This window comes from Scleropages formosus, chromosome 24 (assembly GCF_900964775.1).
Source record: "Scleropages formosus chromosome 24, fSclFor1.1, whole genome shotgun sequence".
NCBI lineage: Eukaryota > Metazoa > Chordata > Actinopteri > Osteoglossiformes > Osteoglossidae > Scleropages > Scleropages formosus.
The window spans coordinates 10,009,794-10,037,612 of record NC_041829.1 but is presented as its reverse complement, the minus strand read 5'-3'; the positions used below and the strand labels follow the sequence as shown (position 1 = coordinate 10,037,612).

The 27,819-nt window shown below is 43.2% G+C and overlaps 1 protein-coding gene across 2 annotated transcripts; it reads left to right on the top strand.

Moving 5' to 3' along the window:
- Positions 1-16: 16 nt before the first annotated feature.
- Positions 17-27,777, top strand: LOC108936532 (death-inducer obliterator 1-like). 2 transcript variants are annotated; one of them, XM_018755947.2, is made up of 17 exons: positions 17-94; positions 6,848-6,990; positions 8,739-8,825; positions 9,158-9,992; positions 10,191-10,509; positions 10,631-10,837; positions 11,181-11,451; positions 16,535-17,090; positions 17,817-17,976; positions 18,186-18,302; positions 18,671-18,775; positions 19,290-19,458; positions 19,644-20,124; positions 20,364-20,517; positions 20,787-20,876; positions 21,021-21,216; positions 23,199-27,777. In XM_018755947.2, exons 3-17 carry the CDS (start codon positions 8,768-8,770, stop codon positions 26,705-26,707), a joined length of 7,227 nt encoding a protein of 2,408 aa, XP_018611463.1. In that variant the 5' UTR covers positions 17-94; positions 6,848-6,990; positions 8,739-8,767; the 3' UTR covers positions 26,708-27,777. The 2 variants fall into 2 exon arrangements, with proteins under 2 accessions (XP_018611463.1, XP_018611462.1); XM_018755946.2 differs by having other exon boundaries at positions 18,671-18,823.
- Positions 27,778-27,819: the final 42 nt, after the last annotated feature.

Sequence of the window (27,819 nt, the reverse complement as noted above, 5' to 3'; positions counted from 1 at the left end):
CGACCTCCGTTTCCGCCATCCTGCGATTTGCACCGCGGAGAGAAAATGGAGGACTGAGCAACGAGAGTCCTATTTCACGGAAAGAGGGCACGAAGTGAGTCCTTTCGCGGTCGCACACGGAGAATACACGGCCGTTTGGTCTTTTTCTGTCTTTTGTGAGGTGTTTTATGGAACGCGAGGCGACTTTTGAGGCAGTTATTTTCTGTTTGTTGTTGGCGGTTAGCTTCGCGTAGCGTGGCTGCAAGTGCAATGCAATAGTCTAAGCACGGCGGGCTGTGTCGTAACGGGGCAGGAGGCGGCCGACCGCACCGAATCGTACCCCGTCGGCGGTGCGTGTACCGGCCTCATCGCGGCCATAATGAACACATCAACAACTCGGGAGATGCCGGTAGTGGCGATTTTTGTCCGATTTTGCCTGCGTGTTTTCGCCTCAGGCTCTTCTTGGCGGTGGCTCGCGACTCGAGGCCTGTTGCGTTGGCGCGAACGCGAGATGCCCGTTAATCCGCCAGGACCGGCTTTAAAGCTCGAACCCGCCGGCTTGCTGGGAGGAAAAAACTTGTACTGTCTCAGTTTATATAATTAACGAAGTTGTCCAAGCCTATTATTATATTATTTGAGATTTAATTCCGTATGCACAGGCGGGACGTTTCCGACCAACCGTGCGGTACGGCTCGACTTCGTGTGTTTGTTTCAACGGTAAAATTGGCGAGTGAAAGGACCGCGCAGGCGGGGTGCTAAAGCTTATTGTTATGTATTGTTACTGTTGGTTATAATTGGTCGGTATGAAGTATTGTGCGTCTGTAAATCAGCTGCCCTATCCAAGGGGCCATCGTGGGTGCATTTCACCGTTTTGCCCACCCCCCTCGACTGTGTGTTGCACGTACACCTGAAACGGTATTTTACAATTACAATTTTTTACCAAACAACTCGTGTTAATAATTTCGCGGTATTCATGGGTTTCTCTGTAAAATTGTGAACTGCACCGTTGACAACGGCGTTGTACAGCAGTGTTTATGTGACGATTTTTTTATTTATTTCTTTTTTAAAGTTGTGGGCAAGAAGAAGTCACTGAAAGTTTTGCTATTTACTCTGTTCTAGTTTTCATGTAAATTGATGCATATTTTTAAATTGTCGGGTTTTTATAGACCACATTTTACAAAAATATTTCTGAAAGAAAATTCTGTAGCAAGAAGGCAGCGGAACCTTTTTGATGTTTGGTTAAGCCTGGGTGGCATAGTGATGAGTACCTTGTAATCCTAAAGTACTGGATTTAAATCCCATCTTCTACAACAGTATTCTCAATCAAAGGACCTAACCTGGATTGATACAATAAAAATTTCCCAGGTGTACAAACATGTAGTAAATTATCAGTAATCCCTAACTATTAAGTGATGCTTTCTCTGGGTGGCATCTTAAAAGTGTGCATTATGTGTCACCTTGGACACAGATGTGAACTAAATAAGGAGCAATAATATACCTGTGGTTCTTTCATCTGATTTCTTTTAAATTTCACAAGACTTTTAGTAATCATCAATGAAATTGCACATTTGTTGCATGTTGATGACCTTGACTCATACACCTAGATAATTTTTACTGTATCATATCAGGGATCTTATAACAAAGTCTTTACAACCTGCTGAACTTGGTGTTTGACCTCTGTCTTGTCTCATACTCTTAGCTTCCATTGTGGGTTCCCCCCCCCAGGAGATTTGCTGTAGTCTGATCAACACATAGTGCCCAGTAGACCCCCACCTTTTCTGTGTCATCCTTTCAGACCCTGGGTGGCATTTACTACAAATTATTGGAAATTATTGTAAACCAAATGTTTCAGCTGCGTGTGGTTTTCAGCCTGCAGATCACATCTGGTTCAGGATGTGTGTTTAGTTAAAACTGATTTACTTCCTTGACTCTTAAGTTTTTTGAATGCCTGCAAAATCATATCTAGTCAGAATTTAGTCAGTTATTCAGTTTTGCTGTGTAAAGGTACAGCATATCTAGTAATATAACTGCACTGATTTACATGACTAACATTTCAAATTGATCATTTTTATGGAGTAAAATATGGTACAGCACACTGGGAAGGTGCAGCAGAATGCCTTTGGGCCACATGGCACTGCTTGTAGGGCTGATGTGCAAGTTCTGTACATGTTTGTGTGATTAATGGCCAAGTGGGCTGTGACACTTTTTTTTGATAATGAAACTCAACGACTGCTGCAAAAAGTTTTTAATGAAACACCACAGACACAAAAATGCCTAGATGGTCTATTCACAGATTTTAGTCCACCGCTAAGGAATAATTACCTTGTTTGATGCTGCTGGGTTTATCCACACAGTGTCCTCGTACACCTAGAGCCTTGGACCTTGTGCAGGTGGTATTCAACAAAAACGCTATTTCCATTCCATCACATGCACACTTTTTTTCAGAAGAGTTGAATGCTATAATACATGAAGGTTGCATTCTGGGCGTAAGGTCCCTGCCAGTGTGACTTCCATATGCTGTCGCAAGGAGAGATCCTGCAGTTTCTGCTCCTTTCCTCCGACCACTGTACGCAAAAACACGCTTGCTGAAATTGGAACCATGTTGACTGTTTAATACAGCTTAACCGTGTGGCAGAAAACACTCAGGATTTCTTGTGGTGCTTTCAAAGCAACACCACTACCGTGTGAGAATTGTGGAGCATCGGGGTTGAGATGTGAGAGCTGCATTACTTAAATTTTTCAGTTATTAATGTCAGATGTGTGTAGAAAGGTAATATTAGTTTTTCTTAAGCCACACAAGCTTGGAATATGAGGAAGCGTAGGTGTTGTCCTCCAGGTTTTGATGTGGTGGCATGTATGTCCTTTGTATTATCTGCCTTCCCATAAGATAACCTGAGACGCTCCAAAATGGAGGCACGAGTCAATACAATGGAGCTCTTTGTGTTGCGCGACTCCATCTAGTGGTCCGTCACGGTTCTGCAGCTCGCTGTGTCTGACTCGCATGTTCCCTGACTGATACGTATGTTACTGTTTGAATATTTTGGGTTAAAATACAAGTTATAGCAGCTTGTTTTTGTATCCCAGCGGTATATGGCTTATCACCACATTTGTGGTTTAAGATTGGTGTTCATTTTATACATACTTTGTTCATTAATCCATGTCAGCTCTAAGAAAGTCATAATGTGATAAAATGGGGCTAAATGAGCAGCACATACACGCAGAACTGTAATCCTCAAAATATGTGCTTTTCTCAGGGAATGGTGCTGTGAACAGGAGCGAGGCTTCCCCGTCACTCAATAGTCCAAACTAAGATTAGTGACAGCTTGCTTTTCTTCGAACTTAAAATACAAGTTGAAGCAAGTTTGTTTCAATGAATGCAGAATATAGCCATTCAGGTAAAGACTTTGATTCCGCCCTTCTAATGTGCTTCTGTATTGTGACCATAAAATGAAGAGTACTTTATCGTGGTTGTCATTGCAGTGGTATGGTCCATGATGTTCTGAATAAATACCAGTAATAGGTCCTCAAACAATGCAGTTGTATGTGACAGAAGTTCAAGATAACTGTATAAGGCTCTAATCTGTTCCTTAGTTGTGATTAACACTTCTTCTCGTATTTTTGTTTCTAAGCATCTCGCTGCAGCTAACTAGCCAGCGTGTTGGTTTATCCATGTGATGACATTACAGCTTTCTGTATTTTTTTGCAGGTAGCTCATGTAGCTGGAACAATTATATTGAAAATGAATATTTTGTCTTTGTACTGAGTTAAAATGTTGACTTTAAAATGTGAAACTGATGTGCTTTACATTTTCAGATTTCCTTTGTGATTTCAAGATTAAGAGTCATAGGTGTATTTAATAAACTTAGAGGTGTTCTTTAAACAAATTAGTCTTTTTGAACTTTTATTCCGAAATACCTATAGTTGTGGGGGGGTGAAATTAGGTATGAATAGGGGAGGAGGGAATGATCAATGAAATCAGTTTATTTTTTGGGAAAAATTATCACAATTTCCATGATCCACCATTAGTTAATATGTGCTCTTTATGTAATTTAAAAAGTGACTGAATTATGAAGTTTATTAAATTAAAAATTGTCTCAAGATATCAACTGATATCTCAGTCTTGACCAAAAATGGACATGTGAGATTGAGGTAGAATTGAGAAATGTGGCTTCAGTTGGTTTTATTGTTTACAGCATTGAAATTAAATGTAAAAAGTTATTTAGAAAAGTTTTGGAGGTATATTTCTCAAATTTTACTGTCAGAAATCACTCTTTCAAGGTGGTCCATTGCGTTAATCTGATATTTAGATGTGGATTACTTGTTGGCAGTTGTGGTTCCTTGATATGTTAGCAAACTAGATGTGATTTAAATGTAAGATTAGCATTGGTGTACTAGAACTTGTTTAGGGTAATTTTCTTTTATATTACCTAAATTTTGGTGATGTCGATAAATTGTTTGAAAATTGGCTGTTTGACATTCTATTCAGGCTCTACCTTTTCTGAGATGGACTCCAGTCCTCCACAAACCTGCATTGCACAAGTTATCATGGGTTATTGATTGATGAATGAATGCATGCATGCATGGTCTGTTTGTACTTAATTTTTTTTGCACCAGAATACTGTCTATAGTAACTTTCATTTGCTGCAAGACTCTACTGGTTCAAACTTGTTGGTATTACTACTTAGTAGAAGTTTTGTAAAATTGATGCCACATTCAACAAACTGGGTTGATTGTGTTATATTTTCCCATTTTGCTATAATGCAACAAAATTGGAAGGACATAATGTTTGTGACAGGTATTTAACAGGGGTTTTGTTTTTAAAACATCATTTGTTTATAGTGCTCATTTTGTGCCTTAGTCTTGAAATTAATGTAAGATTATACGGTTCCATAAAGGCATACAATTTAATATTAGACTACAGAGTATCATTTTGTAGAGCATTTTTAAATTAAATTTGACCCAGAAATCTCATCTTTTGCTTTATTTGAATTTTAATTAAGGCACAGCCGTTTTCAGCTTTTACGCTTGTTTTTGATATTAACATTAAGGTATTGGAAAATACATTTTTTAAAAAACACTTAAGGCCATGGTACTGTCGTTATATTGCTTACTGATTACTGATCATGCCAAACTAAAATCAGTATTAATGAAATGTTCCTAACATGTTCTGTCAGTTTCAGGAAACCATTGTTTAAAATTTTATGGTCTTGCTAATATCAGGTGTATGTTTTTGAACCAGTGTATGTAATTTTTCAAGGACATGTAGTTACCAGTGTGTGCTTAGAACTGTTCTCAGATTTGCTCTTGTAACCATGTTTAACAAGAGCTATAGAAGGTTATGAAATTGCTGGGAATTCTAAGTATTACGGTATTGCTGTAATGGAATTAAAAGTATAGTTGTATAGTTTATTTGACTAATTATTTGTTACGCTGAGATTAGTACTTATAGAGCAATTTTTCAATTTGGACATAACTTTCAGTTTCTTTGCTCTGAAAGCCAAATACACAGAGCTTGACATTTCCAATAGTGTTTAATGTGCTTAACATGAAACAATATTTACATTGTTGACATGGGATTGTTACATTTCAAACTAACCCAGTGTGACTCCATACACTACAAACTGCCCACAGTTCACAGCCCATGTCTGTGTTCACGTCCTGTCCTGTGTATTTATTTACTCTCTTGTTTCTTCAGAGACCATGATGCAACACAGGAGTACATTTCATTCCACTCCACTGTATACACGCTATATAGAGAAATGACAAAAAAAACTTGAGCTTGATATTTAAAATAACTATTTTGTTAGGCTTTTGGTAGTCACTTGTTTAAATAGACTTGAGGATTTAGATCTTCATTTATGGTGAGTGGTAAAAATGGAATTTTTAAAGATTGCTGGAGAAATCACTGCTTTGATGTAGTGGATGTTAGGGTAGGTGTGGTAGTTTTTTTTGATGTAGGTCGTTTGACATACGGTACCATGATGGGTTTCTGTTAACAGGCTTCTGTCTTCTATAGATACTAGGGATTCTTTAAGATTCTGTTTATTTCCTTAATTTGCAGAATGAGCTTGTAGAATTCTCTTAAGTCCAGAAAAACTGTTCAGCTTGCCTTCTATAATTTCAACAAAATATTGCACTACAGCTTGTGAGTGCTTCTGTAGACTTTAGCCTTTGTTTAGATTTTTGAAGTTTTTTCAAAGCATAAGGGCTACGTATTGCATGCATAGGTTTTAGCATCTCTTTTTTTTTTTTTCCCCCAAAGTTAAAAGGAAGATATGTTTAGACTTTGTATCCTGTTTTTTGTAAAACAAAAAAAAGTTGTGTAAATGTAGAAAAATCCAAATAAACCAATAGCAGCGAGTAAATGTACTGTTTGCCTGTGAGCACACGTTCAAATTGTAAAATGTACTATTTCTATTTTACGGTATGCATTTCTCAAGATGGATAAATTATAATGCACATTCTCTTGCCCAATGTTGTTCCATAAAATGTTGATTTGCACGTAAGGCTGTATTTAAAGGTTGACTATGTATTGTACAATAACTTCTTAGTGTAGATTTTTACCTGAATGATCGAGTCAGTTGTTTTCTAGGCAGCCAAAGTTAACTTACTCCATCCTGTAAACCGGTAAAGAAATGGCAATGAATTAATGCTGAAGTTTTGATGACTTTGCTTGAACACCTCCAGTTTAGCTTCTTCTCGCTGTGTTTATGACTGGGTGGCTCTTTGATTGTCCATCCATAAAAGGTGTTTGCGTGTGTGTGAGACTTCCTATAAGAGTAGGGATATTGCATATCTGCTAGTAAGCATGTGTGTCTTGAACAACATGTCTGCCTCCCCTGCTAACTGCCTTTCTCTTCTTTTCCAGCTTTGGAGACCAGAACCACATCTGAGTTGTTAAACAATGTGCTGCCTGCAGCATCTACAATAAGAGGGGTCTGAGCACACCTGCCATTTGCACTGCCCAGGGACAGCTCTGACTCCACGCCGATACCTTGAGAGCCCCATCAGGTATAACCCCAGCTTTTGTCTATTGCATCAGGTGCCATTTTCACTTTATGTGCCTCCCACAGAAATGCTGCTGTAGGTACTCTTCTTTCAGATCTGATTTAATTTGGAGTATTTGACCTATTAAGCTGCCTCTCTCCTCAGTAGTTTGTTTTGTGTGCTATGGAAATGTCACATTGTCCGGCTCCTCAGTTATGAATTTTCGAAGATGTGAACATTTAGTTTTGTTTTAAATACGTTTTTTTTTTTTTTTTTTAAAGAAAAACTTGCGGTTGCTGACACTTGGGTTTGTATTGTAGAAAACTTTTGTTTACTCTGAGCTGAGGTAGCAGTAAAGAACACCTAGACCGAGAAGGATTGTCGGAATGCCTTAATTCATTTTAGTTGAACAGTATTTAGATTTCTGGTGTTCATCAGTGAGTTACCAATCTTAAAGAGACAAAGTGGAGATTAATAGTTTAAAGTGATGAGATGACGTTAAATGGAATAAATCGCTGTTGGGATTTAGGAGTTCATTTTAAATTTTACTTTTGCCACTTTTTATGGAACCATAAAATATTTTGAGGGATGACTAAGATTTTACTGGTTTTGAGCTTTTTTTGTTACTTTGGGGTTAAAATACCTTTGGAGTTAAATTACCCTCATCTTGTAATTATTTGTAATTTTAGAAATCAGTGTGGTTAGCCTGCTATGTTTTAGTAAGGCAGGTATGAGTGCTTCACTCCTTTTTAAGATTTTTAAATGAACTATTTCAAATATGCTCTGCATGAGTAGCTTGCATTTATTTGGTCTGACTAGGTGTACAGCAGCCTGGTTAGTGAGCAGCCTACTGTGTCTGATAGGGAGGAATGCTAGGTGGAGTGGTTTATGCAGAATTGTCTTTGACTTTATATGGATGTAGTGTCATGTCAGGTGAGTGAGGCTCTCTCAACTGAAATGCCTCCACATGGATCAAGTGTAAAGCAGCAATGGTCAGAGTCCATGTAGGGTGAGCTGAGACAAAAATAAATACTCATGCTTTGATTGTATCTCCTAAACTGTAATTTTTGAGTTGGAAAAACCATTGTGTTTTGCGTAGTCAAATACAGTGGGTTTTTTTTTTTAAAGGTTTTACACAGTAGAAGTTGGGATTGGTCTATGGTTTTCTGTTGTAAATTACATGTCTGTTTGATAAAGCAGTTCATATTAGTAAGCTGGTTTAAGGGTATCACAGCAATGGTCCTCTTGATATGTTTGAAGAGCAGCTCAGAGCAGGCAGTCTGTAGCTGCTGGGAAGAAAAGCTCACAAAAGGTGGAAAGCAGCCTTTATGTTTTTCTTAACCCCCCTCTACCAGTACTGAAGCCCAGGCTGCCAGTATGAATCCAGTGTTTTGTTACTATAGGCATTAGCCTGATTTTAATGTCCAGTGAGATGCATGTAGTATTGGTAGTGAGCATCAAATGGTCACAGATGACAGCAGCTACTCTAGTTGCACTCATTCACTGATTTAAGATATACCTCTAATCTTAAAATGTGAAAACTGGAAGAATAAGTATGTTCTGTTTTCAGATTGCAAAATGGTTTGAATCGATTAATTGTGGACTGTGCCGCCTGTAGCTTAACCCGTCTCCCTTTTTCTTCAGTTAAATCTCGTAGTCCTCCTAGCTTAGGCAACTTATGTCCAGTCCCTGTTTTCTAGAATGGAGTAAGGGTTGAAGTCTGGTCTGTACACCCCAGCTTTTGTTTGATTCTGCTTTTCTCTTAACTGTAGATCCTCTGATTGAGTAGATTTTCTTTGCTATGGAGGAGAGTGTGGGCCCAGAGCCGGGTCAGGATCCCATGGATGTCGCCTCCCAAGGTACATTTCTTGTCCACAGAAAAGCATCTCTCAAGGAGTGCATTTGGCAGTGGAGGAATTCTTAATGTGATACTATGGTTTCTATCCCCCCTATCCAACCCTATACTCACCTGCAGAATGGGTGCCTGCTTCTCTTCCTCCTGTGCCTTTCAGAAGTTATAGACTTCTCGATTTTTGGTCTATGCCATGCTCCTGCTTGGTTTAGATCTTGAGGCTTAACACATTTTCACTGCTTTATTACTGCTCTCACGTGCACAGCCATGAAAGTGTTGACCAAGTTGATATGGCACCACATTTGTCACCTTTGTTAATGCTTCTATTTGATTTTCTAGAAACGGTTTCAACAGTAGAAGAGAAAGAGGAGCCCAGCCATGGAGACACTGACAAGGTAGAGGAACGTGAGAAGCCCACAAAAGCTGTCAGTGAGTTCAAGAAGACCTGGGGCTTCCGCAGGACCACCATCGCTAAGCGAGAGATGCCAGGTGACCCAGACACCCAGGAGGGTAAGAGTGCTCCAGTACGCCGCAGCGGGCGGCAGGCCAAGCGCACTGACAAACTGGAGGAGTTCCTGTCCACGGCCAAGCGTGGCCGCGGTGGGCGCAGGAGTGCCCCGGGTCACCTGGAGAACTGGGATCCACCCTCACAGACACCCACAGATGGTGAGACAGCATCAGAGGCCAGCTTTGATGGCAACGCACCTGCTGATGAGCGCAAGCAGAGCAGGGCCAGCAGTAGGAAGAAGCCAGCCAAAGGAGGCTCTGTCAGCGAAGACGGCAGCTCAGAGAATGAGGACAGCACTGAAACTATTGAGAAAGGGCAGCAAAAAGGCAAGGATGGAGATGGGATGGAGCCTCAGCAGCCTGAGCAGGGCTCAACTGAGGGAGTCGAGGAGGAGACGAATGTAGAGTCAGAGAGCTCCGAGAAGCCTACTGTCGAGGCTGGCGACCGCCGTGCGACTGGAAGTCCAGCCCAGGCGGCTGGAAAGGACTCCACGCCGAGTAAGAAGGACTCTAAACCAAAATCGAGAGCAAAAGCCAGCAAGGAGAGCCGAGGCGGCAAGGATGATGAGGATGATGATGATGATGAGGACTCATCTGGTAAATCTGACAATGAGGGATACGACCCCAATGCGCTTTACTGCATCTGCAGGCAGAAGCACAATAAAAGGTTTGTGCTTTTTATAGAACCTTTTAAGATTTAGCCAGATGGCTTATAAATCAAGTGCACTGCTTTTGTCACATATAATGTACAAGTTGACTGTTGTTCATATGTGAATATATTTGATGTAATGGAACTTTTTGCTGATAAATGTTAGTGTTGTTGCTGGCTGCGCTCAGTGCTTAAGTCCTTTTTCTCTTTATGCAGATTCATGATCTGCTGTGACCGTTGCGAAGAGTGGTTCCATGGTGACTGTGTGGGCATCACAGAGGCACGGGGTCGTCTGCTTGAACGCAATGGTGAGGACTACATCTGCCCCAACTGCACCGTACACAAGAGCCAGGCCACCTCCCCTGCTGACAGCAACAAGAGATCTAGCCGTCGCAGTCAGCAGAGCTGCCTCCCTGAACAGACGGCACCACCAGGTGGTGCGGAGGAAAAGGCCAGTGAAGACCTTGGGATTAAAGGCAGGATAGAGAAAGCAACCAATCCCAGTGGGAAAAAGAAGATTAAAATATTCCAGCCGGTAGGTTTCTTTTCAGCTTTGTTTTATTAATTTTGTTTTATTTCAGCTTAACCACAGCACCGTGTTAAGGACTGTCGCAGCCTGACTGCAGTTGGAGTTTTTCCTCTTCCCATCTTTGCAGACGGTGGAAGCCACATCCCTCCCCAAGTGTATAGGTCCAGGCTGCGACAAGAATGCGCTGCCAGACTCCGTGTACTGCGGCAACGACTGCATCCTGAAGCATGCTGCAGCAGCCATGAAGTCAATCACGGATGTGAAGGAGCCCAAGCCAAAGGAGAAGGCCAAACTTAAAGCACAGAGGAAGCCAACCACCAGAGGCAGCGCTAAGGTGGGTCTTCATTCCTTTGCAACCATACTTGAGCTCATCTGCCTTCTGTACATCACTTTGACTGAACCGCAGTGCCATCTCCTGGCTAATACAGAAATCTGTCAGTGTTCATGGTTATTATCCATCCAAACTGCTTTATTTGACCCATTTACACAGCTAAGTATCTTTAACGGGCAGCCTTTGAGTTATAAGTTCAAGTCCCTGGCCGTTGTGGTTTTTCTTGGTGTCCAGTGTAATTGACACGTGATGCCTGCTTTTTCGTACACACTGCATCACAAAGAACGCACTTTATACCAGCAGCAAAACGGTTAAGTTATTAATGGTACTGCCTGTTTCTTTCTAGAAGAGGCCGGCTTCTGATAGAAGGACCGGGGCTCGAAAGTCGAAGGATTCCTCAAACAAGACTGACGAGGCAGAATCCGACAGTGAAGATAATGATGAGGAAGATGATGGTGCTGACAATGACGACGACGACGACGATGACGATATTGGGGAAGAGCAGAGGCCTTCAGATCATGAGCCAGCCATCTCATCCTGGTCCAGTGACCATAATTACATTGCAGTCACGCCAGACAGGGCCGCAGCCATTGCGTCCTCTGTGTTTAACAAATCGTGTATGTATCTCTGGGAGGTTTGCCACACTTCACTTCCTCACATCTTCCACACAATTTAGTTTCCTTGCTAGATTTCCAAAGATATCATAACATGAGGTGTCTGAACCTAAAAGGGTCACTTAGCAGTGCTGAAGCATAGTTTCACCTCAGGTGACTGAACGGTCATGGGGCGGAGTAAGTCATAGTGATGAGGTCTCAAGCCCAGTGGTTCAAACAGGCCGCAGTTCTATCACTGATTCAGTGCTGCGTATCATCATAACAAGCACTTCTCTAACTGTGGAGTCCACTGGGACTCCGTTGGTGAAAAGGGCAGAGGCAGGTAAGTACCACACTTGGTGATGGCTGTTATGGTGCTTGGGTAAGTATGATGGCAGCACAGAGCTCCAGATTACAAGGTAGGGCACTGCACTGAACAGTGCCTTAAAACTCCCATAAAATCTGCAGGACTCATGGAAGAATCCATGTAAATTGTAACTAGATAGTTCATCCAGCTCTCCGAATGACTGATAAATCCACAAAGCTCTGATTTGTTGAACAAAGGTAGCCATTACTGAACAGTCCAAAGTCCGTTTGCCATCTTGGTTCCTGTAGTAAAACGCACAGGGGTAATAAGTACTATACGAAACCAGGAAGGTATAATTTATTGCCTTTGATGCTCGTTTAATTTCTTATTGTGTCTGGTACCCTTCTGGTGAGAACCTTGTCCTGCTGTTTTTGACTGAAAGGCTCTCCACTCGCTCAACAACAGGTAGGTTTCACTGACGTTCTTACTTCTACCTCATCTACATCATCGACCGTAGGAGTTGTTTTCAGGACCCGACTTAGAATGCACATCATATGACAGTAGGATTACCTGGCGGTAGACCTGTAATTTTTTTTTCCTGTGTAACAGGTCTTCCTTTATTCAAGGTTTGTCTTGCATGAAATATGCGCATTTGAAGCATAATGCTTATTAAATAAAGAACAGTTTCACGTGTTTTACTTAGTTATTTTTATAAACTGCTTCCCTTGATCCGTACTGGCGGAAGGGGTGCTGGGCTGGGTGCAGAAGAGCTGTACCCATTTCTGCCTGGTGTTAATGAGTGGATCGCATGGCAGCCCTCTGAGCGTGGACACGCTTGGCTCACAAAGCCGTTGACAGTGGGCAGACGTGGGGACCGGCTCGGTCGGAGGATCCGAAAAGGTCCTGCTGCTGGGCGGCGGAGACACGCAAGGGGCAGAGCGGACGGAGGCGACGGAGGGAAGGCCCTGTGAAGACCCCGATGCAGACCAAACCCGGACAGCACTTAGGGAGAAGCCACAGTGCCCGTTACAGATAATTCCACAGTTAATCATTATCATTATTGTACTGGCTTGACTAGATTAGAAATCACTCATAAAACATACATACCTTGTAGTTCTATCCATTTGTTATGAGGGACTTTCTACCTTTTGAGCTGAATATTCAAAAATAAAAGGTTAGTCTTTATATATAACTGAAGCAAAAGGTTTCTTAAACAAGTTACATGTGCAGTAGGTCAACACAGGAAGTACCTACACCTGTGTGCCAGGTCTGTGCCACAATGCAAATGAAGATGAAGGCAGAACCCTGGGAAAACAGTCACTAGCAATGTGTAGGTCAGTGGCCAAAGTTCAGTGATATTTAAAAGCAGTGAAACTGAACCTTGGCTCCAGATTAGTTTGCTCAGGCATCAGAACAAAGTACTTTCGGGGTTAAGCCTATGAAATGTTTTGCAGTGTTTCTATATTTATCGTTCTGTTTCTGCAATTAAACCTGTTGAAAGTTGACCGTACCTGCATTAATACCCTGCATGTTTATACCTGTTGCAGGGGTTTCCTAATAGTTATTTTATTTCATTGTTTATAGAATGCTTGTGGGTGCTTTTCATATGCTGTCAATTAAAAAAAAGAAAAATCATTTCAGACTTAACAGGTTTTTCAGTAGATGTCACCAAATAGTGTAGGAGACACTTGGTTATTGACTGAGAAGCTTAAAAATGTGGAGTTGCAACTCTGCCTTTAAGTTGGTATTCAGTTTTCATTTTTGTTCTTGTATGAACTTCTGAAGGACAAATATCTTACATTTCTGGAAGTTCTTAACAGGAATTATGTATGTTTCTTGAGGAATGAGAATGTAATAATCTTAGTATTTCTTACCTAGATTGGTATGAGTTGTATTCACGTTATCTGAATTCTGACATATAGGGTATAGATTCTACAGCAGGGAAAACAGTAAAGAGAATTGTGGGATCAGGCTGCCCAAGGGGACTGAAAATGCAGGCAGTACCTTTTTGTAGTCTAGTCATGAGTAGGTCAAAGTTAAGTACAGGTTCTGTAAAGAGTCATAAATCGTCCTGTTTTTAAAAGCCATGCTTTGTAGGCAATATCAATTAGTCTATTACAGTATATAATTTTAGCAGCTAACAAATTTTAAACTTGTTCAGCTAGCCTTTCTGCTGCAACCTTTGGGTGCAATTGGTGCATGTTATGGTATAGCCAGTGTAGACTAGTGTGGTTATCTGTATGACAATGAAAGCGTTTCAAAGATAATGTAAGATCGTACTTGTTGGTAGGTCGTGTAAGAAGGCGCACGAGGGAAGTGTCCCAACGGTGGAATGTCCCAGAGCATAGCTCATTGTCACCGTGTGTAGTGTTTCCACATATCGGCTTCCTAGAGTTTCAGGTTTAGAGAATGTCAAGCCTTTAAGGGTGGTCCATGTGGTGGAAATGGCCTCAGTCCTAGGAGACTTAAGGGTGTCACTGTTTTCAAGATAACATTTTGCTCCTGGTTTAATGAGTAATGTTACTAATACATTTGTTTACCATTGGTAATATTTTTCTTGAGATAACAGAATTGAAATCTCATGCATAAATGTGCTGCATAATTGCTATATTTTTTTTAGCAATTAAGTTCAATAGGTAACAACTGGATGAGTCATTAATGGAAGAGACTTTAACAGATCTGCATACACACAATCCTCTTGGACCTGAGATTGGCCCCTGGTCTGTAAGCCATGAGGGAAGACTACTTTGGCCCGGTGTCTCTTGGGTACCTTTCAAGTGGAAGAGTACTGCTACCTTGCCGTGTCTTCCCAAGGGAGAATGGCACCGTGAAGCTGGAAAATCATGGTCCTAAAAATGAGGTGGACCAACTACACCCTCCTAGACCACATGTTACTCATAGGATCTCAAGTGGCACCACTAAACACAAATCTAGTCCGTATGGCTCTGATGGGACCAAACATGGTTGGCAAATCCTTGAGAACATGGAAAAGTAGAGGATGGGTGGAAATCTTGACTCCCGTCTGCAGCTATTAAGTATTGATCTACAACAGTGACCTTATTCTCCCTTCTTTGCTTTTGATACCACTGTTTAATACAAGGATACCATCAGAAGCTCATTGGGCAGTGAGTATGCATGTGTGCTTATGTATTTTATCTGAGATGCATTCATATCACTTTACAGCCAGGTTCCTCAGTAACAACTAGGGAGGTTTGATTGACACACAAAAGTAGTTTAAAGTAACATTGTTGGGGGAGATGTTTTTGTGCTAAATGCACCTGATTTTGTTGCATTTTAGACTCAGGTGTTCAAGCTACAGTACTTTAACCTAGATGTACTGTAGTGGAATACTTAATCACCACCATATGGAGGAACACCTCACCGAACCAAGATGGCATTGCCATCCTGTCTGCAACATGGGGCCATTGTGGGTTTATTTAGACCTGGTAGACTAGTTTTCAGCATTCATAACACTTGCATCTGTCTGACAACCCAGCTGAACTTACACATCTTCTGGATAAATAGAGGGAAAAAATACACATTTATCTCTTTGGCTGTCTGGAGTTGTTGGGGAATACCTTCAGTGAGTTACATTACTCTGATCAGGAACTTAAAGTGGGAATCTGTTCTCAGACTTGATGACTGTAGCAACTGAAGTTATTGATTTACCGTAGGATAGTATGTACCAGCAGCCCGATGGATTTTCCAGTGTGTTCTTGTGCATGTTTAAAGGGGCTTTGAACCATGTCACAATCAAGTGAAAACATTTGAACTCCCTTCCATCCCAACTACTAAAACATGAACCCAAGACCATGGTGATGTTTGCTGTTAAATTTTCATTTTACTTTGTTTTCCTTGTTGCATCTGGTATAGTGCCCTGTACTGTGCTCACTACCTCTTATGCATGGTATGACACATCTGATAAAACAAAGATTTTAACATTGGATTTCTTTAACTATACACAGAAAAACGGGCATTTCCCTTTCAACAACTTACACGTTATAGAATTACTTAATTGTTGAATGTGCCTCCCAAACATGCGACTGCTGTAAATGTCAGTTTTTATGAACTGAAGCCTTAGCATAATGCAGGAATTAAGCACTCTGTGGATCCTGTCAGATTTTCTGATGATCATCACGATTATCCTGATGATCCTAAGTGTTTCCATAAAGTGAGGCCAGTTGAAATATCAATCATCCTATGAAGTATGGTATAGTTTCAAAGGCCATTGACATCATCCAGCCCTATTTGGATGTTCCAAAGCGCACTTGGCTCTGATGTGAGAAAGTATTAGTGGAAAATAAAAATATATATATTGCTTTGCCGTGTCTTATTTAAACATCGGTTCTGCATGTGTATTAGGGCTCTGTTGAGCTGTACTGTCTGTGGGAACAACAGTTCACACCCTCCAGTACACTGAACACTCACTTTTAGGGTTTTTCAGATGGAATCTGTTCATATAACTTCATTTCTCTGGGTGCTGTGTTTAAACTATTATGAGTACAAAATGGGTTACACTGACTTGTTTCTTCCTCTTGTCTCTTGAATACTGTACTGTTTTGCAGTACTCTGTGTACACACCATATTTCACTGTTAAATAGTAATGCTTCATTCTAATGTCACTTGTAAAATATATTCTTACTGTAACACAGGGTTGTTCAATACTACATTTATTGAAAATGGACAGTCTGAAGGAATGGATGTGTTTTGTGGGAGCTGTTGGTCAGAGCCTTGCTTGCTTCTGTTAAACTTTGGCTTCTCACCATGGCTCTTATGTTTGATTTTCCTCTGTTGTTACAGCTGGGAAGGAGAGTGATGGAGCTGAAAGTGAGAAGGAGGCGACCGCCAGGCGAAGATCTTCAACAGGATCCTCTACATCCTCCAAGGGAGGCAAGCAGCCACTTGGCTCTGGAGGCTCCAAGCCAGCTTCCAAGGGGAAGAAGCCCATACTCCAGCCTGCTATGGGCCTCAGAGCAGGCAAAAAGCTTGCCCTGGCTTCTGGCAAAGCTCTAAAACACCCAAAACCTATCCCAGCACCCCTTCCTGCTGCTGTTACCACTGCTGCTGCTTCTTCCTCAGCTGTTCCGCCCAGCTCTCGGCACCATGTTACGGGGGCCTTGAGGGTTACCAAGACTACATTTACCATCCCCAAGAAGCAGCCTAAACAGGAGCCTTCTCAGTCTGGTGGTCCACCCCGACCGTCACCACCAGCTGTGCCACTGGCACCTCCTGCTCCGTCCATTTCAGCTCCCACCTCCAGGCCCCCCCAGCCAGCGCCCTCCCAGCCCCAGCCTCAACCCAATAACCAAATCAGGCAGAACATCCGGCGTTCACTCACAGAGATCCTTTATAAGAGGTGAGCACACAGGCACAGTTTGGCTGTAAATTAAAAAATTTTGTCTTTATATTTGTTCATATATTGGGTTTTCGCTTTATCATATACTATGGATATACAAGTATTCCCTTGCACAATGAGCACACATATGACAAGAAGTTGACATTTACAAGCATGTAATTTTTTTTAATAAAACTTGAAAAATGAGCTATCACAAACAACTCAAACGGCTACCCTCCCAAAGTGGGCCAGGTCTTCTATGCATTATGGATGTGTCACAACTGTGTGCCATTTGCAAGCATCTCTTAAATGTTGTGACTTTATCAAACTATCATCTGTCAAAATAATGAGCCTTAAAGCAAAAAAAAGGTCATAGTGTTGTAAGGAGTTGAGAAGGCAAAGGAAAACCTTACTTATCAAAAGTGATAATACAAATTGATGGTGCGAGAAGTAAAGACATCTGCCAGGTGATTCATGTGTCTTGCTCTTTTAATCTCACGTTTTGGTTTTAATTTAAAATTTGTTTAAAAGCAGGAGTTCTACATTATTGTTTTCCATTTAGGTTAGTGTAATTGATTTTATGAGACTTTTTCTTTCAAGTCAAAGTTCAGGTATGAATTGTGGTTTTTTTTTTTTTTTTTACTTGAGGGAAGTCTATATACAAAATAGTTTTTTAATATAATTATCCGCTTTATGTTAATATGTGTCAGATTTTGGTGGGGTTACACTTGTGTATCCTGTTGGCAGGGTGAGCGACAGTGATGACCTGACAATATCGGAGAGTGAAGTTGGAAAACTTGCTGTCAATATCGAGAAGGAAATGTTCAACTTGTTTCTCAACACAGACAACAAGTACAAGAATAAGTACAGGTCAATTATGTTTAATCTCAAGGACCCGAAAAATAAGGTTAGTTGTCTTCCTTAAGGATATAAGGATATGCTCTTACACTACTTGACATTTAATTTATTCCATAATACCTAGTAAACTGTATTTATGTATGTGTAATTGTTTTGCCTCCTGATGAAACATTTCTCTTAAAATTATCTGTAATAGGGTTATCTGCCTTCTGATATGGTGAAGTGTGGTTTGAGATGTCACGGCTGGGTCGTTTTTAGGGCTTGTTCTACCGGGTCATCGGCAGCGAAGTCACGCCCTTTAAATTGGTGAGATTGAGCCCAGAGGAACTGCTCTCCAGGGAGATCTCAGAGTGGAGGCAGCGGGATACTCCCGAGGTAATGGCTATCCAGTGCTATCGCTGTATGCACTGATTTGAATCCTGCTTGGCAGGGGAGGGAGGAGTGCTGGTTAAGGAGCAGTAGGGTTATTTTTCCTCACTTTTCTCAGTTTTTAGTGATGATGCATCCATTGTAGCTGTTGTGCCCATTAAGCAAAACAAGAGCCAGCTATATCCTGCCATTGCAGTAATCATTAACAATAAAAATAATGGGTAATAATAAAATAACTGAAACAGTGCCCTTGTGTATATATTATTTTAAAAGTTCTGTGTTTAGAAGTATTGGGTTTTGTACACCCTGGAATTTTCTCAGTTGTCTCTGATCATGTGGGATCTCTCACTGCCCACTTTCTGTGTCCTAAGCAGATCATGGAGCCCAAAGCCCAGAGTGGGCAGCCCAAGCCGGGCGTCAAGACGGAGCCAGCCCCTGACGTGGACATGGAGGAATCCCCTCCCGTCTCTGATGGAGACGTATGTATGGCCGCCACCTCGCAGTCGCCCCGCATGGCTTCCGCAGCAGTAAGTGGTAGCTCTCCTGCTCCTTTCCTTCTCGCTCTTTTACTTACTCTCTCACACTGATGCTCTTTCTCTCCTCTTCCTGGTCACACTGTTGGCACACGCTTCCTACACAGTCTTGCATAGCTCATGTGGCTTACTCCCAGAGCATCACATTACCTCTACAGTCTACCTCTTACCTGCAAACTGCCTATGGCTCCCTTGACTTCCATGGCCTGCATTATGCTCATAGAGGAGACAAGGAATGTGACAAATGTGATTGCTGGGGTGACTGTTCTGGCTTCCTTATGTATAAAGTCTTAATCTCTTCCAACATCTCTCCCTAATCACATGTCAACAGCACCTCTAGTGGCAAAGTTTATGACTGCAAATCAGACCTTCTGAAATTTAATGTGATTTTGATGTTGATAGTCAGTGCATCATTTTGTCAGTGGTAACACTACTTTTTTGTTTCATGTTTATATTACAGGACCAGGAAGAAGCCCGTCAAGCAACTGCCTCCACTCCAGCTGCTGCAGCAAAGCCCACTCAGGAGACCACAAGTGCTCCAGTTCCTGACATCTTCAGCAGCATGCTGAAGGACACTACAGCAGAGCACAGGGCCCATCTGTTTGACCTTAACTGCAAGATCTGTACAGGTAAGTGACTTTGGAGCTTCCCTCCCGTCTCTAAATGATGTTTTACATGGGTGAGACCTTTGGTGTTCAGAGTTTTCTAAAGACATCCTCACTAAACTTCTAGAAGTGACTGTATGAAGCTGTTAGTTATTTTACTCATGTTCATGGTGGTTCTTCAGCATCTGTATTGCTTTTGGTGGCTGCAGGCCAGAAGTCAGCTGATGAGGAGCCACCCCCCAAGAAGCCGAAAATCACAACATCCTCCACCAGCAAGAAGGCAGAGGCCAAAGTGAAACCAGAGCCGCGTCCCTCCAAGGCAGGCGGTGCTACTGCTGATGCCATCCCTGCTTCGGTTCCGACACAGGGCGCTGAGACACCCATCATGGAGTCCCCAGCCTCTCCAGAGGATGCTGGTGCATCAGCCTCAAGTGTATCTGCCACATCGCCGTCCTATGTCCCCCCGGTGACCATCCCTGCAGTGTCTTCCGTCACCATCACACGGCGGGACCCACGCACAGCTGGGTACCGCCCACCTGTTTCCACACCTGTCCCTCCTGTATCTGAGGCTTCTCCAGACAACAAGATGGTCACACCGCCTCTGCCTCCACCCCCTCCTGCACCTAAGTCTATCCTGCTGAAGCCAGCCTCATCCCCAGACACACGATTCTTTGGTCTGCCTGGAACCAGGTGTGTCCCATCCTCGTTCACTCTCAGGTGGCTAAATTCAAAGGAGGTCAGCTTGTGTAACATCATCTGTAATTTGGGAGGACTTTGGCTTCACTTGAGAAGGAATTATATGTTTGGACTACTTTGACACTTGCATGAAAAATAAGGTGTTAGATGTCTAATTATCTTTAATACCTGCTCCTGCCTGTAACCTGGGTGGTCTGGTTCTAATAGGATTTTAACTCCCTGCTGTGTTGCAGTATGATCGAGTCCCACTCCCCACCAGAAAGCGAGACCACAGTGTTCCTGTCCCAGCAGGAGATGATGTGGAAGGGTTTCATCAACATGCACACTGTGGCCAAATTTGTCACCAAGGCTTACCTGGTTTCTGGCTCATTCGAGTACTTGAAAGAGGTTAGGCCATGTTTTAAAACACCGCAGGCACAGAAACAGAAGAAAAGCATCCTTTTGTCTATAAAAATTGATAATTAGTGATTTTAACAGTATTGTTGATTAAATTTATTTTTCATCCATGTCTGTTAATGTATCTTAGACTTCAAAGTGCTGAACAGCTTATTTAAAAATAGTGAAGCTGCTGGCTTTGCTGCAGTTCTGTTAGATGTGATCAGTGCTGCTCGCAGTATATCTGTGAAACATGATGGTGACAAGTGACCTCTCTGCAGGACTTGCCAGACACCATCCACATCGGTGGCCGGATCTCACCCCACACAGTGTGGGACTACGTGGGAAAACTGAAAACCTCTGTGTCTAAGGTAAAAAAGATGGCTCTGCAAATGCTAAGTTGTACAGAGACAAAAAATGTGTATAGTTTCAATAAGAAGGATTCTAGAACTCGAACACTGTCTGATTTTCATCTTACGACAGTAACGCTGTCTTCTTCTCATGTCTTCATTCAGGAGCTGTGTCTGATACGCTTCCACCCAGCTACAGAAGAGGAGGAGGTGGCCTATGTCTCCCTCTTCTCTTATTTCAGCAGCCGACGTCGCTTCGGTGTGGTGGCCAACAACAACCGACGCATCAAGGACCTGTACCTCATCCCACTGAGTGCCAAGGACCCCCTTCCAGCCAAACTCTTGCCCTTTGATGGGCCAGGTAAGCATGAATAGGGAAACACAGCACCTGGCCATCCCCACCCTATCCTTCCAGAGTTTAGCTTCTGACACTATAGGGAAGCGTATGTGAAATGTGGTAAATTGGAGCAGCTTTAACAAGATCCCCTCCCATTTGACAGCTGAAAATCACACACACATTGTGGTAAGTATATGGGTAAACAAACACATCAGCCAGGTAACCTGAATGTTTTTTTTGTTTTTTTTCCCCCCCCCACTGAATGAGAGCTTGTTTTGAGGTTTTCTGGTGGTGTTATGAACAAGATATATAGTTTCTTGATTTGTTCCACCTCTACAGAAGTCCCCTTGAGTTGCTTTGTACCATGTTTTTTTTTCACTGTACATGTCCCTGTATCGCTCTCCTTCTTTAAATAAAGGATGTTGTGCATTCTCAGGCTGGTGCAGTGTTACGGTGTGTCACTCCAAGGTTTGTCTACTAAGGTCACCTCAGTTGGATATCGGTCCTAGATTATGGTGTGTGGCATGCAATGGGGTGGGTTTTGGGAACACTCTCTGCCACACAGTGTCCAGTGGTGCAGTTCTTCACTTATTCCCACCCTTTGAAAATAGATGGAAGCTAACATTCAGCCTTCGTGGAGATATGGGAATCAGCAAAGTGTGGGTGTGTAGCAAATAAGCTTCTTCACGTCAGAAGAAAAAACAAAAAAGCTGGTGACGTTACCTGAAGGAAGCCCAACTGTAGTCTTTCTGCTACACAGAACTTATGGGGTGAGGAAGTATGGTAAGTCCAGTGTGCATAGTTAGTGTGTGCGTAAATGTATGGGTGCATGCGAGCATGTGTGAGGTGTGCGAAGAATGATCATCCTGATACAATCACTGGGCAGGAATTTCATGGACCTGACTTTCTAAAATAACAATCACACACACAACCTATGCAGTTTTACTGTGCTGTTACTTTGCACATATATATCCAAAGTGATTTTACATAATTCACATCTCCATGGTCTGATTTACAGTTCAAATAATTATTTGAACAAGAAAGTACTGTGCCTCAGGGAACAGCAACAAAAGCATCCTGGGACCTTTGTCCTTTGGGTCATGGGTCCAACTACTGTGCATCTACACAGCTTGCCTTTAAACCAATGAGTAGAAATAAGCACACTGTATATCATAAGGGGGGGGGGGGAGGCAGAAATATATTTCAGGTATGGAGAACTACTTTTTCCAAAACACATAGCAACAAAGCAACAATTTCAAGTTTAACTGCTCAGCTGTCTCAAATATGAATCTAATAGCTTGAAAGCTATGGTACTTTGACTTTTCACACCAGAGTTCATGTCATGGGTCTTCAGTCATCTGTAAGGCAATATTTGGAATCAACATTTGAACTATGGGTTCAACATCATCTGCTCCATTTGGGATACCAACGGCCAGCCAGGAGTTTTGTGCAGAAGATGCCAGAGTGGAATGATTTACAGACCACTGTCCATGTGATGGACTCTGAAAGAAGCTCTTCTGCTTTTTTCTCTGATCGACATCCTCACTTTAGTAGTGAAAAGCTAGTTGACTTTCAGTTGTTCTTAAGAGAATTACCTATAACTCCTGTGGATTATTTTGTATTGGTGGTTTTTGGCTATTTACACCATAATCATTGCTGGACTTGAGATCTGGTTGTTTTAATGGCTGCTATCAGATAATGCTGGGCAGATCATTTCAATACATGTATCACAAGAATTACATGACAACTCAAAAATGTAAAAATAAATATTGGTGATAGAAATATGAAAAGGTCTCTTTAGAATTCACTTCAAAAAGTGCTCTGTATAAGCTTCTGAGTGGAATGCAACAAATCAAAATGTAACCCCCCCCCCCCCAAATTTCCCATTGCAAGTTCTTTGAAACAAGCTCTCATTTCAGTATCTGTTTTGGTGTGTATGCAGGTCAAATTTTAGTTTTACAACCTATCACGTTGAAATTCAAGATATTTTCATTATATTTGCACAGGGTTGGAGCCAGCTCGGCCAAATCTTCTTCTTGGCTTGGTAATTTGCCAGAAGGACAAGAAGCGCTCTGCGGCACCCGTGGAGGGCGAGGAAAAGCGATCCAAGATTCAAATCCGGGACACTGATGACACCACCTTTCCCAAACCAGCAGCTCTTGCCAAGGCAGAGGTCAAACCTGAGAAGGCTCAGAGGCTCAGCACAGACACAGTTATAAGCACAACTCCACCTGGTTCTCCACCACCAATTAGTTCCACAGAGTCCTCATCAAGTTCCCTCCCAACACCATCGGTGCTGTCCATCATATCCTCTATCAAGCCTGTCTCTTTAGCCTCTGGCAAGGATTCTCCCTCCACTTCTGTGCCAGCCACTGGGCCTACAACCACCCCTCTGCAGACTATCTTGAAGACCTTGTTTGGTAAGAAGAAGCCAGACTCAGATAGCACTATGTCTCCCTCAGAGCAGATCTCTGCTGACATTACTGTGCCCCCAGCCCCACTACTTGATCCAATAGTCCAGCAGTTTGGACAGATACACAATGAAAAGGAGGTGGAGGAAGATGAGGATGACCGACCTTACGACCCAGAGGAAGAGTATGACCCAGGAATAAGCTATGGGTCAAAAACAGCTTCTGCTACAGACAAAGCATTAGTGACTAGCAAGCCTCCTGAGGCCATTATCACTGATGTTGATGATGTAGCTTATGACCCAGAAGATGAAACCATCTTCGATGAAGTAAGGGGAGGGGTACCTGACCTTTCTGGCCAAACAAAGATGAAATCCTCAGCTGACAACAGCAGTATTGCTCTCAGTGGTGGCTCTTCATTGTTGACAGAACAACAGAAGATGCTAGAAGAGCTGAACATGCAAATTGAGGAGCAGAAACGTCAGCTGGAGGAACAGGAAGAGTCCATTCGACAGCAGAGGGCCTCAGTTGGAGCCTCCCAGTTCTCAGTGTCAGATACCTTGATTCCCCAAGCCTCTAAGTCATTGCTTGCTAACAGTCAGTTACTACAGCTTGGCAAAAAGGTAGAAGAACTTGTAACAAAGACCCCAGCAGCCCCGGTCATTAATCAGAGAAGGGACCCACGACAGAGCAGGGACCCTCGGCAGGCGGCAGCAAGTCAAAGGCAAACAACTGACTCTGTGGAAAAAGAAGAAATTTCTGCTGTAACACCCACTGAGGACAAACAGACAACACAAACAGATGCATCCCAAGTGGAAACATCTCAACCGGCAGAGGAGACCCATTCTGAATCAGTCCCTTTCTTGGAGCCAGAGAACACAGAAATATCCATCCCTCTTTTGGGAGAGAAGATAGATCCTGATATGGAAGATAATTCATTTGTTGAGCCACCTGTAAAAATGAGTCCGGACACCACTAAGGCTGAGATTGAAAGTAATCCGTACACCGCCTGGCCAAATTCAGCAAGCATTTTAAAAGCTAAAGAGCTCTCCAGTCTTGAACATTCTCATGACCTTCCAGCTCCCCAGCAATCTCCAACATCATATTACAGCGGACACATGACTGCTGCTCCCTCAGGTCCTCTTTCTGGAATCTCCCAGGACATGGCAGCAGGCAACCCTTCCCTGGTTGACGTTCAGGCTTCTCACATACCACAAATGGGTATGATAAACCCTGATTTTGGGCCTGCTCAGGAAATCCCAGCTCACATACCCTTCCAGCCATCTCTGGGGCCTCCTCCAATGCAGGGGCCTCCTCCACTGCAAACTGAAGGCGACCAATCCCAGTACAGAGATCCAACCCAGTATGGACCTCCTGGTCCTTATCCAGCTTACCAGAATCAGTGGGGTGGCTCTCAACAGCAATTTGAGGGCCCCCGGGGACCTCCATCCCAACCTATAATGGGACCCAGGGGTCCTCCTCCCTTCCAACCTCTGGGCCAAAGAGGGCTGCCTCCTCAGATGTTTGACAGTCCCATAGGTTCCATACCTGCACAGCATATGGGACCAAGAGGACCACCACCAGCGCAGTTTATCGAGGGTCATGGTCCTCCACCTCCTTTTGATGGACAAAATGGCCCACTGCAGCCAAGATTCAATGGACCCCCACCGCCATTCAGTTTTTCTGGACCCAGAGGTCCCCCACCACCATTTACTGGACCACCACTTGGCCACTTTGAAAACAGAGCCCCTCTGTCATCCCACTTAGCAGGAGCAAGAGGCCCACCTCCTCCCCAATATGGTGACCTCGGCCCTCAAAAGGCCTTACTGGACACACCGAGAGGTCCCGAAGACCATTCTTATGATGGCAGTGGGGGTGGGTATCAGCAGGGGCTGGAACCACACCAGGGGGAGACACCATCGCATGTGTACAGAGAGAGCCAAACACCATCGCAAGCTCCTCCTTACCGTGGCCCCCCTCTCAATCAATTTGAAGGACGGAGAGGTCCAACCTCTGATATGGGTGGGCAACGGTACCCTCCACCAAACCGCTTTGGTGGACCAGGAGCACCATCCCCGCATCTTCACAACCAGAGGATGCCTTCACCTCCGCACAGGGGATCGTTTGAAGACCCCAGCACCCCTCATCCTGCAGAGTTTCAATGCCAGAGAGGACCTGCATCTTCACAGTTTGGAGGGCCTCGAGGTCCTCCACTCAGTCACTTCGCAGACAGCAGAGGACAGCCGCGATTCCGCTTCGAAGGTCCCCCTCACCCACCGGAAGTCAGGCCTCTGCGGCATTCGGGGCCTCTTCTCCCAACACCCCCAGAGGGGCCCATTCAGTTGTCAAGCCGCATGGGACACAGCCCAGATCCCCATCGTGAGGATCACTGGCGGGATTCTCCCGACGTTAGGAGACGGAGCAGCACCCGGGAAGATTCTGAACAGCGTAGCAATGGAGACAGGCCTGGCAGGTTCGAAGGTGGCCACCGCGACAGGGAAGGCCTCCAGGGACCTTCACGAGGGTCAGAGGAGAGGCAGAGAGAGGGGCCTGAGGACAGGAGAAGGGATCGGGATGCGGGCAGGCCGTGGGACAGGAACTCGGGCAAGCCCTGGAGCAGGGAGCGAGACTGGGACAGAGGCCGGGAGAGGGACTGGGAGAGAGACCGCAGCAGAGGGAGAGACACAGACCGACACAGGGAGGGAGATGGAGAGAAGAGGAGGGACAGGGACCGAGACCGAGGCAGGGACAGGGACAGGGACAGAGACTCAGACAGACGAGACTACGACCGTGACAGAGGAAGGAACAGAGACCGGGACCGCGAGCGGGATAGAGACCGGGATCGTGAACGTGATCGAGACAGAGACAGCAGGGACAGGCGGCGTGATAGATCGAGGAGTAGAGACCGAGACCGTGGAAAAGAGCGTGACCGGGACCGTGGAAGAGACAGGGACCGAGACCGAGACAGGGACAGAGACCGGGACAGGGACAGGAAAGAAAGGAGCCGAAGCAAAGAGAAGGGCAAGGACAACAAATCGGAAGTGCCGAAGGAGAGTGAGAAAACCACAGAAACAGACACTGCTGCTAGCAAAAATGCAACATCCTAACCTCTTTTTTCCCCCCATAATGTTCTACTGTCCAATGGACTTTGTTTTCGTACATTATCAGAAGTGTCTTCTGCTGACTTTCATAGAAATAACACGGAAAGAGACTTTGGAGCAATTTTTGTATGTGTGAATCATGAGGGACAAACACGTTCCAGTGGGTTTCCCGGTGCTACAGTAATTTGTACAAAGGTTTTTGGTATTATTTGCCTCCTACATATTTTATCAATTGTATTCTCCTTTCAAGTTGGATGTCATTTGAGTTAAGACTGTGTTTCAGAGGGACTCTGCCATAACATGCCATTAACAAGGTGTCATTTGAATATATACCTTCCCCTGTTTGACAGCTCTTTTAAAAAAAGAAAAACAATAATTTGGAATCACTTGCATAGCTGAATTGCATTGGATACCAGAAGTGATGTAAATATTTATGTATAAGTGTATATATAGGTATGTTTTTTTAATTGCATTTTCTAAATAGAAGATCATAAGCCATATAGCTGAGGTGGCGGATGGAGATCCAGTGGATGGTCTGTGTTGAACAGTTTGGTTCAGACAGGTTGTAGATGTACAGTGATCCTCTCCTGCAGTTGTCTTCACCCTCTGTTTTCTCTGAAATAACCAATTAAACCTCTGAATTACACTTTAATATTTGCGTGTATGGATGCTTTTCTCAAGTTTTCTGATTTTATCATTTTGATTTTCTATCTAGTTCACTAAAGTGCGGGTCATTTTTTAATACTAAATAGCTATAATACAGATAATAGTGTCACTTGACTCGCTGAACTCAAGTTGAAATTATATTTTTGGTAGTATAAAGCGTAGACAAGTTTGTCTAACAAATGGTCAAATAGTGTGTACAGATAGAGGGAGTAGTGATGATTGATTTTGTTCATAACTCCAAATGCTGAAAATGGCAGCACAGTGAATTGTTCCCACACTGGTGTGAAAAGCTAAGCCAAGGACAATCATCATGAGTTATTTTTATGGCACTTATTTATTACATTGCTTGCTCAGAAGTAAATGTAAAAGTGTGACATGAAAATTAGATATATATTTGTTTAAAAATGCATAGATCACCAGTGAAAAGTGTATATCTAGAACCATCACCTCAA

Bases quoted from the DNA above. Each gene is read 5' to 3' on its own strand.
- LOC108936532 (XM_018755946.2), top strand. From the start codon at position 8,768: ATGGAGGAGAGTGTGGGCCCAGAGCCGGGTCAGGATCCCATGGATGTC. The intron at 17,091-17,816 runs GTGAGCACACAG...TCCTGTTGGCAG, and splicing joins ACAGAGATCCTTTATAAGAG to GGTGAGCGACAGTGATGACC. The intron at 20,877-21,020 runs GTAAAAAAGATG...GTCTTCATTCAG, and splicing joins TGAAAACCTCTGTGTCTAAG to GAGCTGTGTCTGATACGCTT.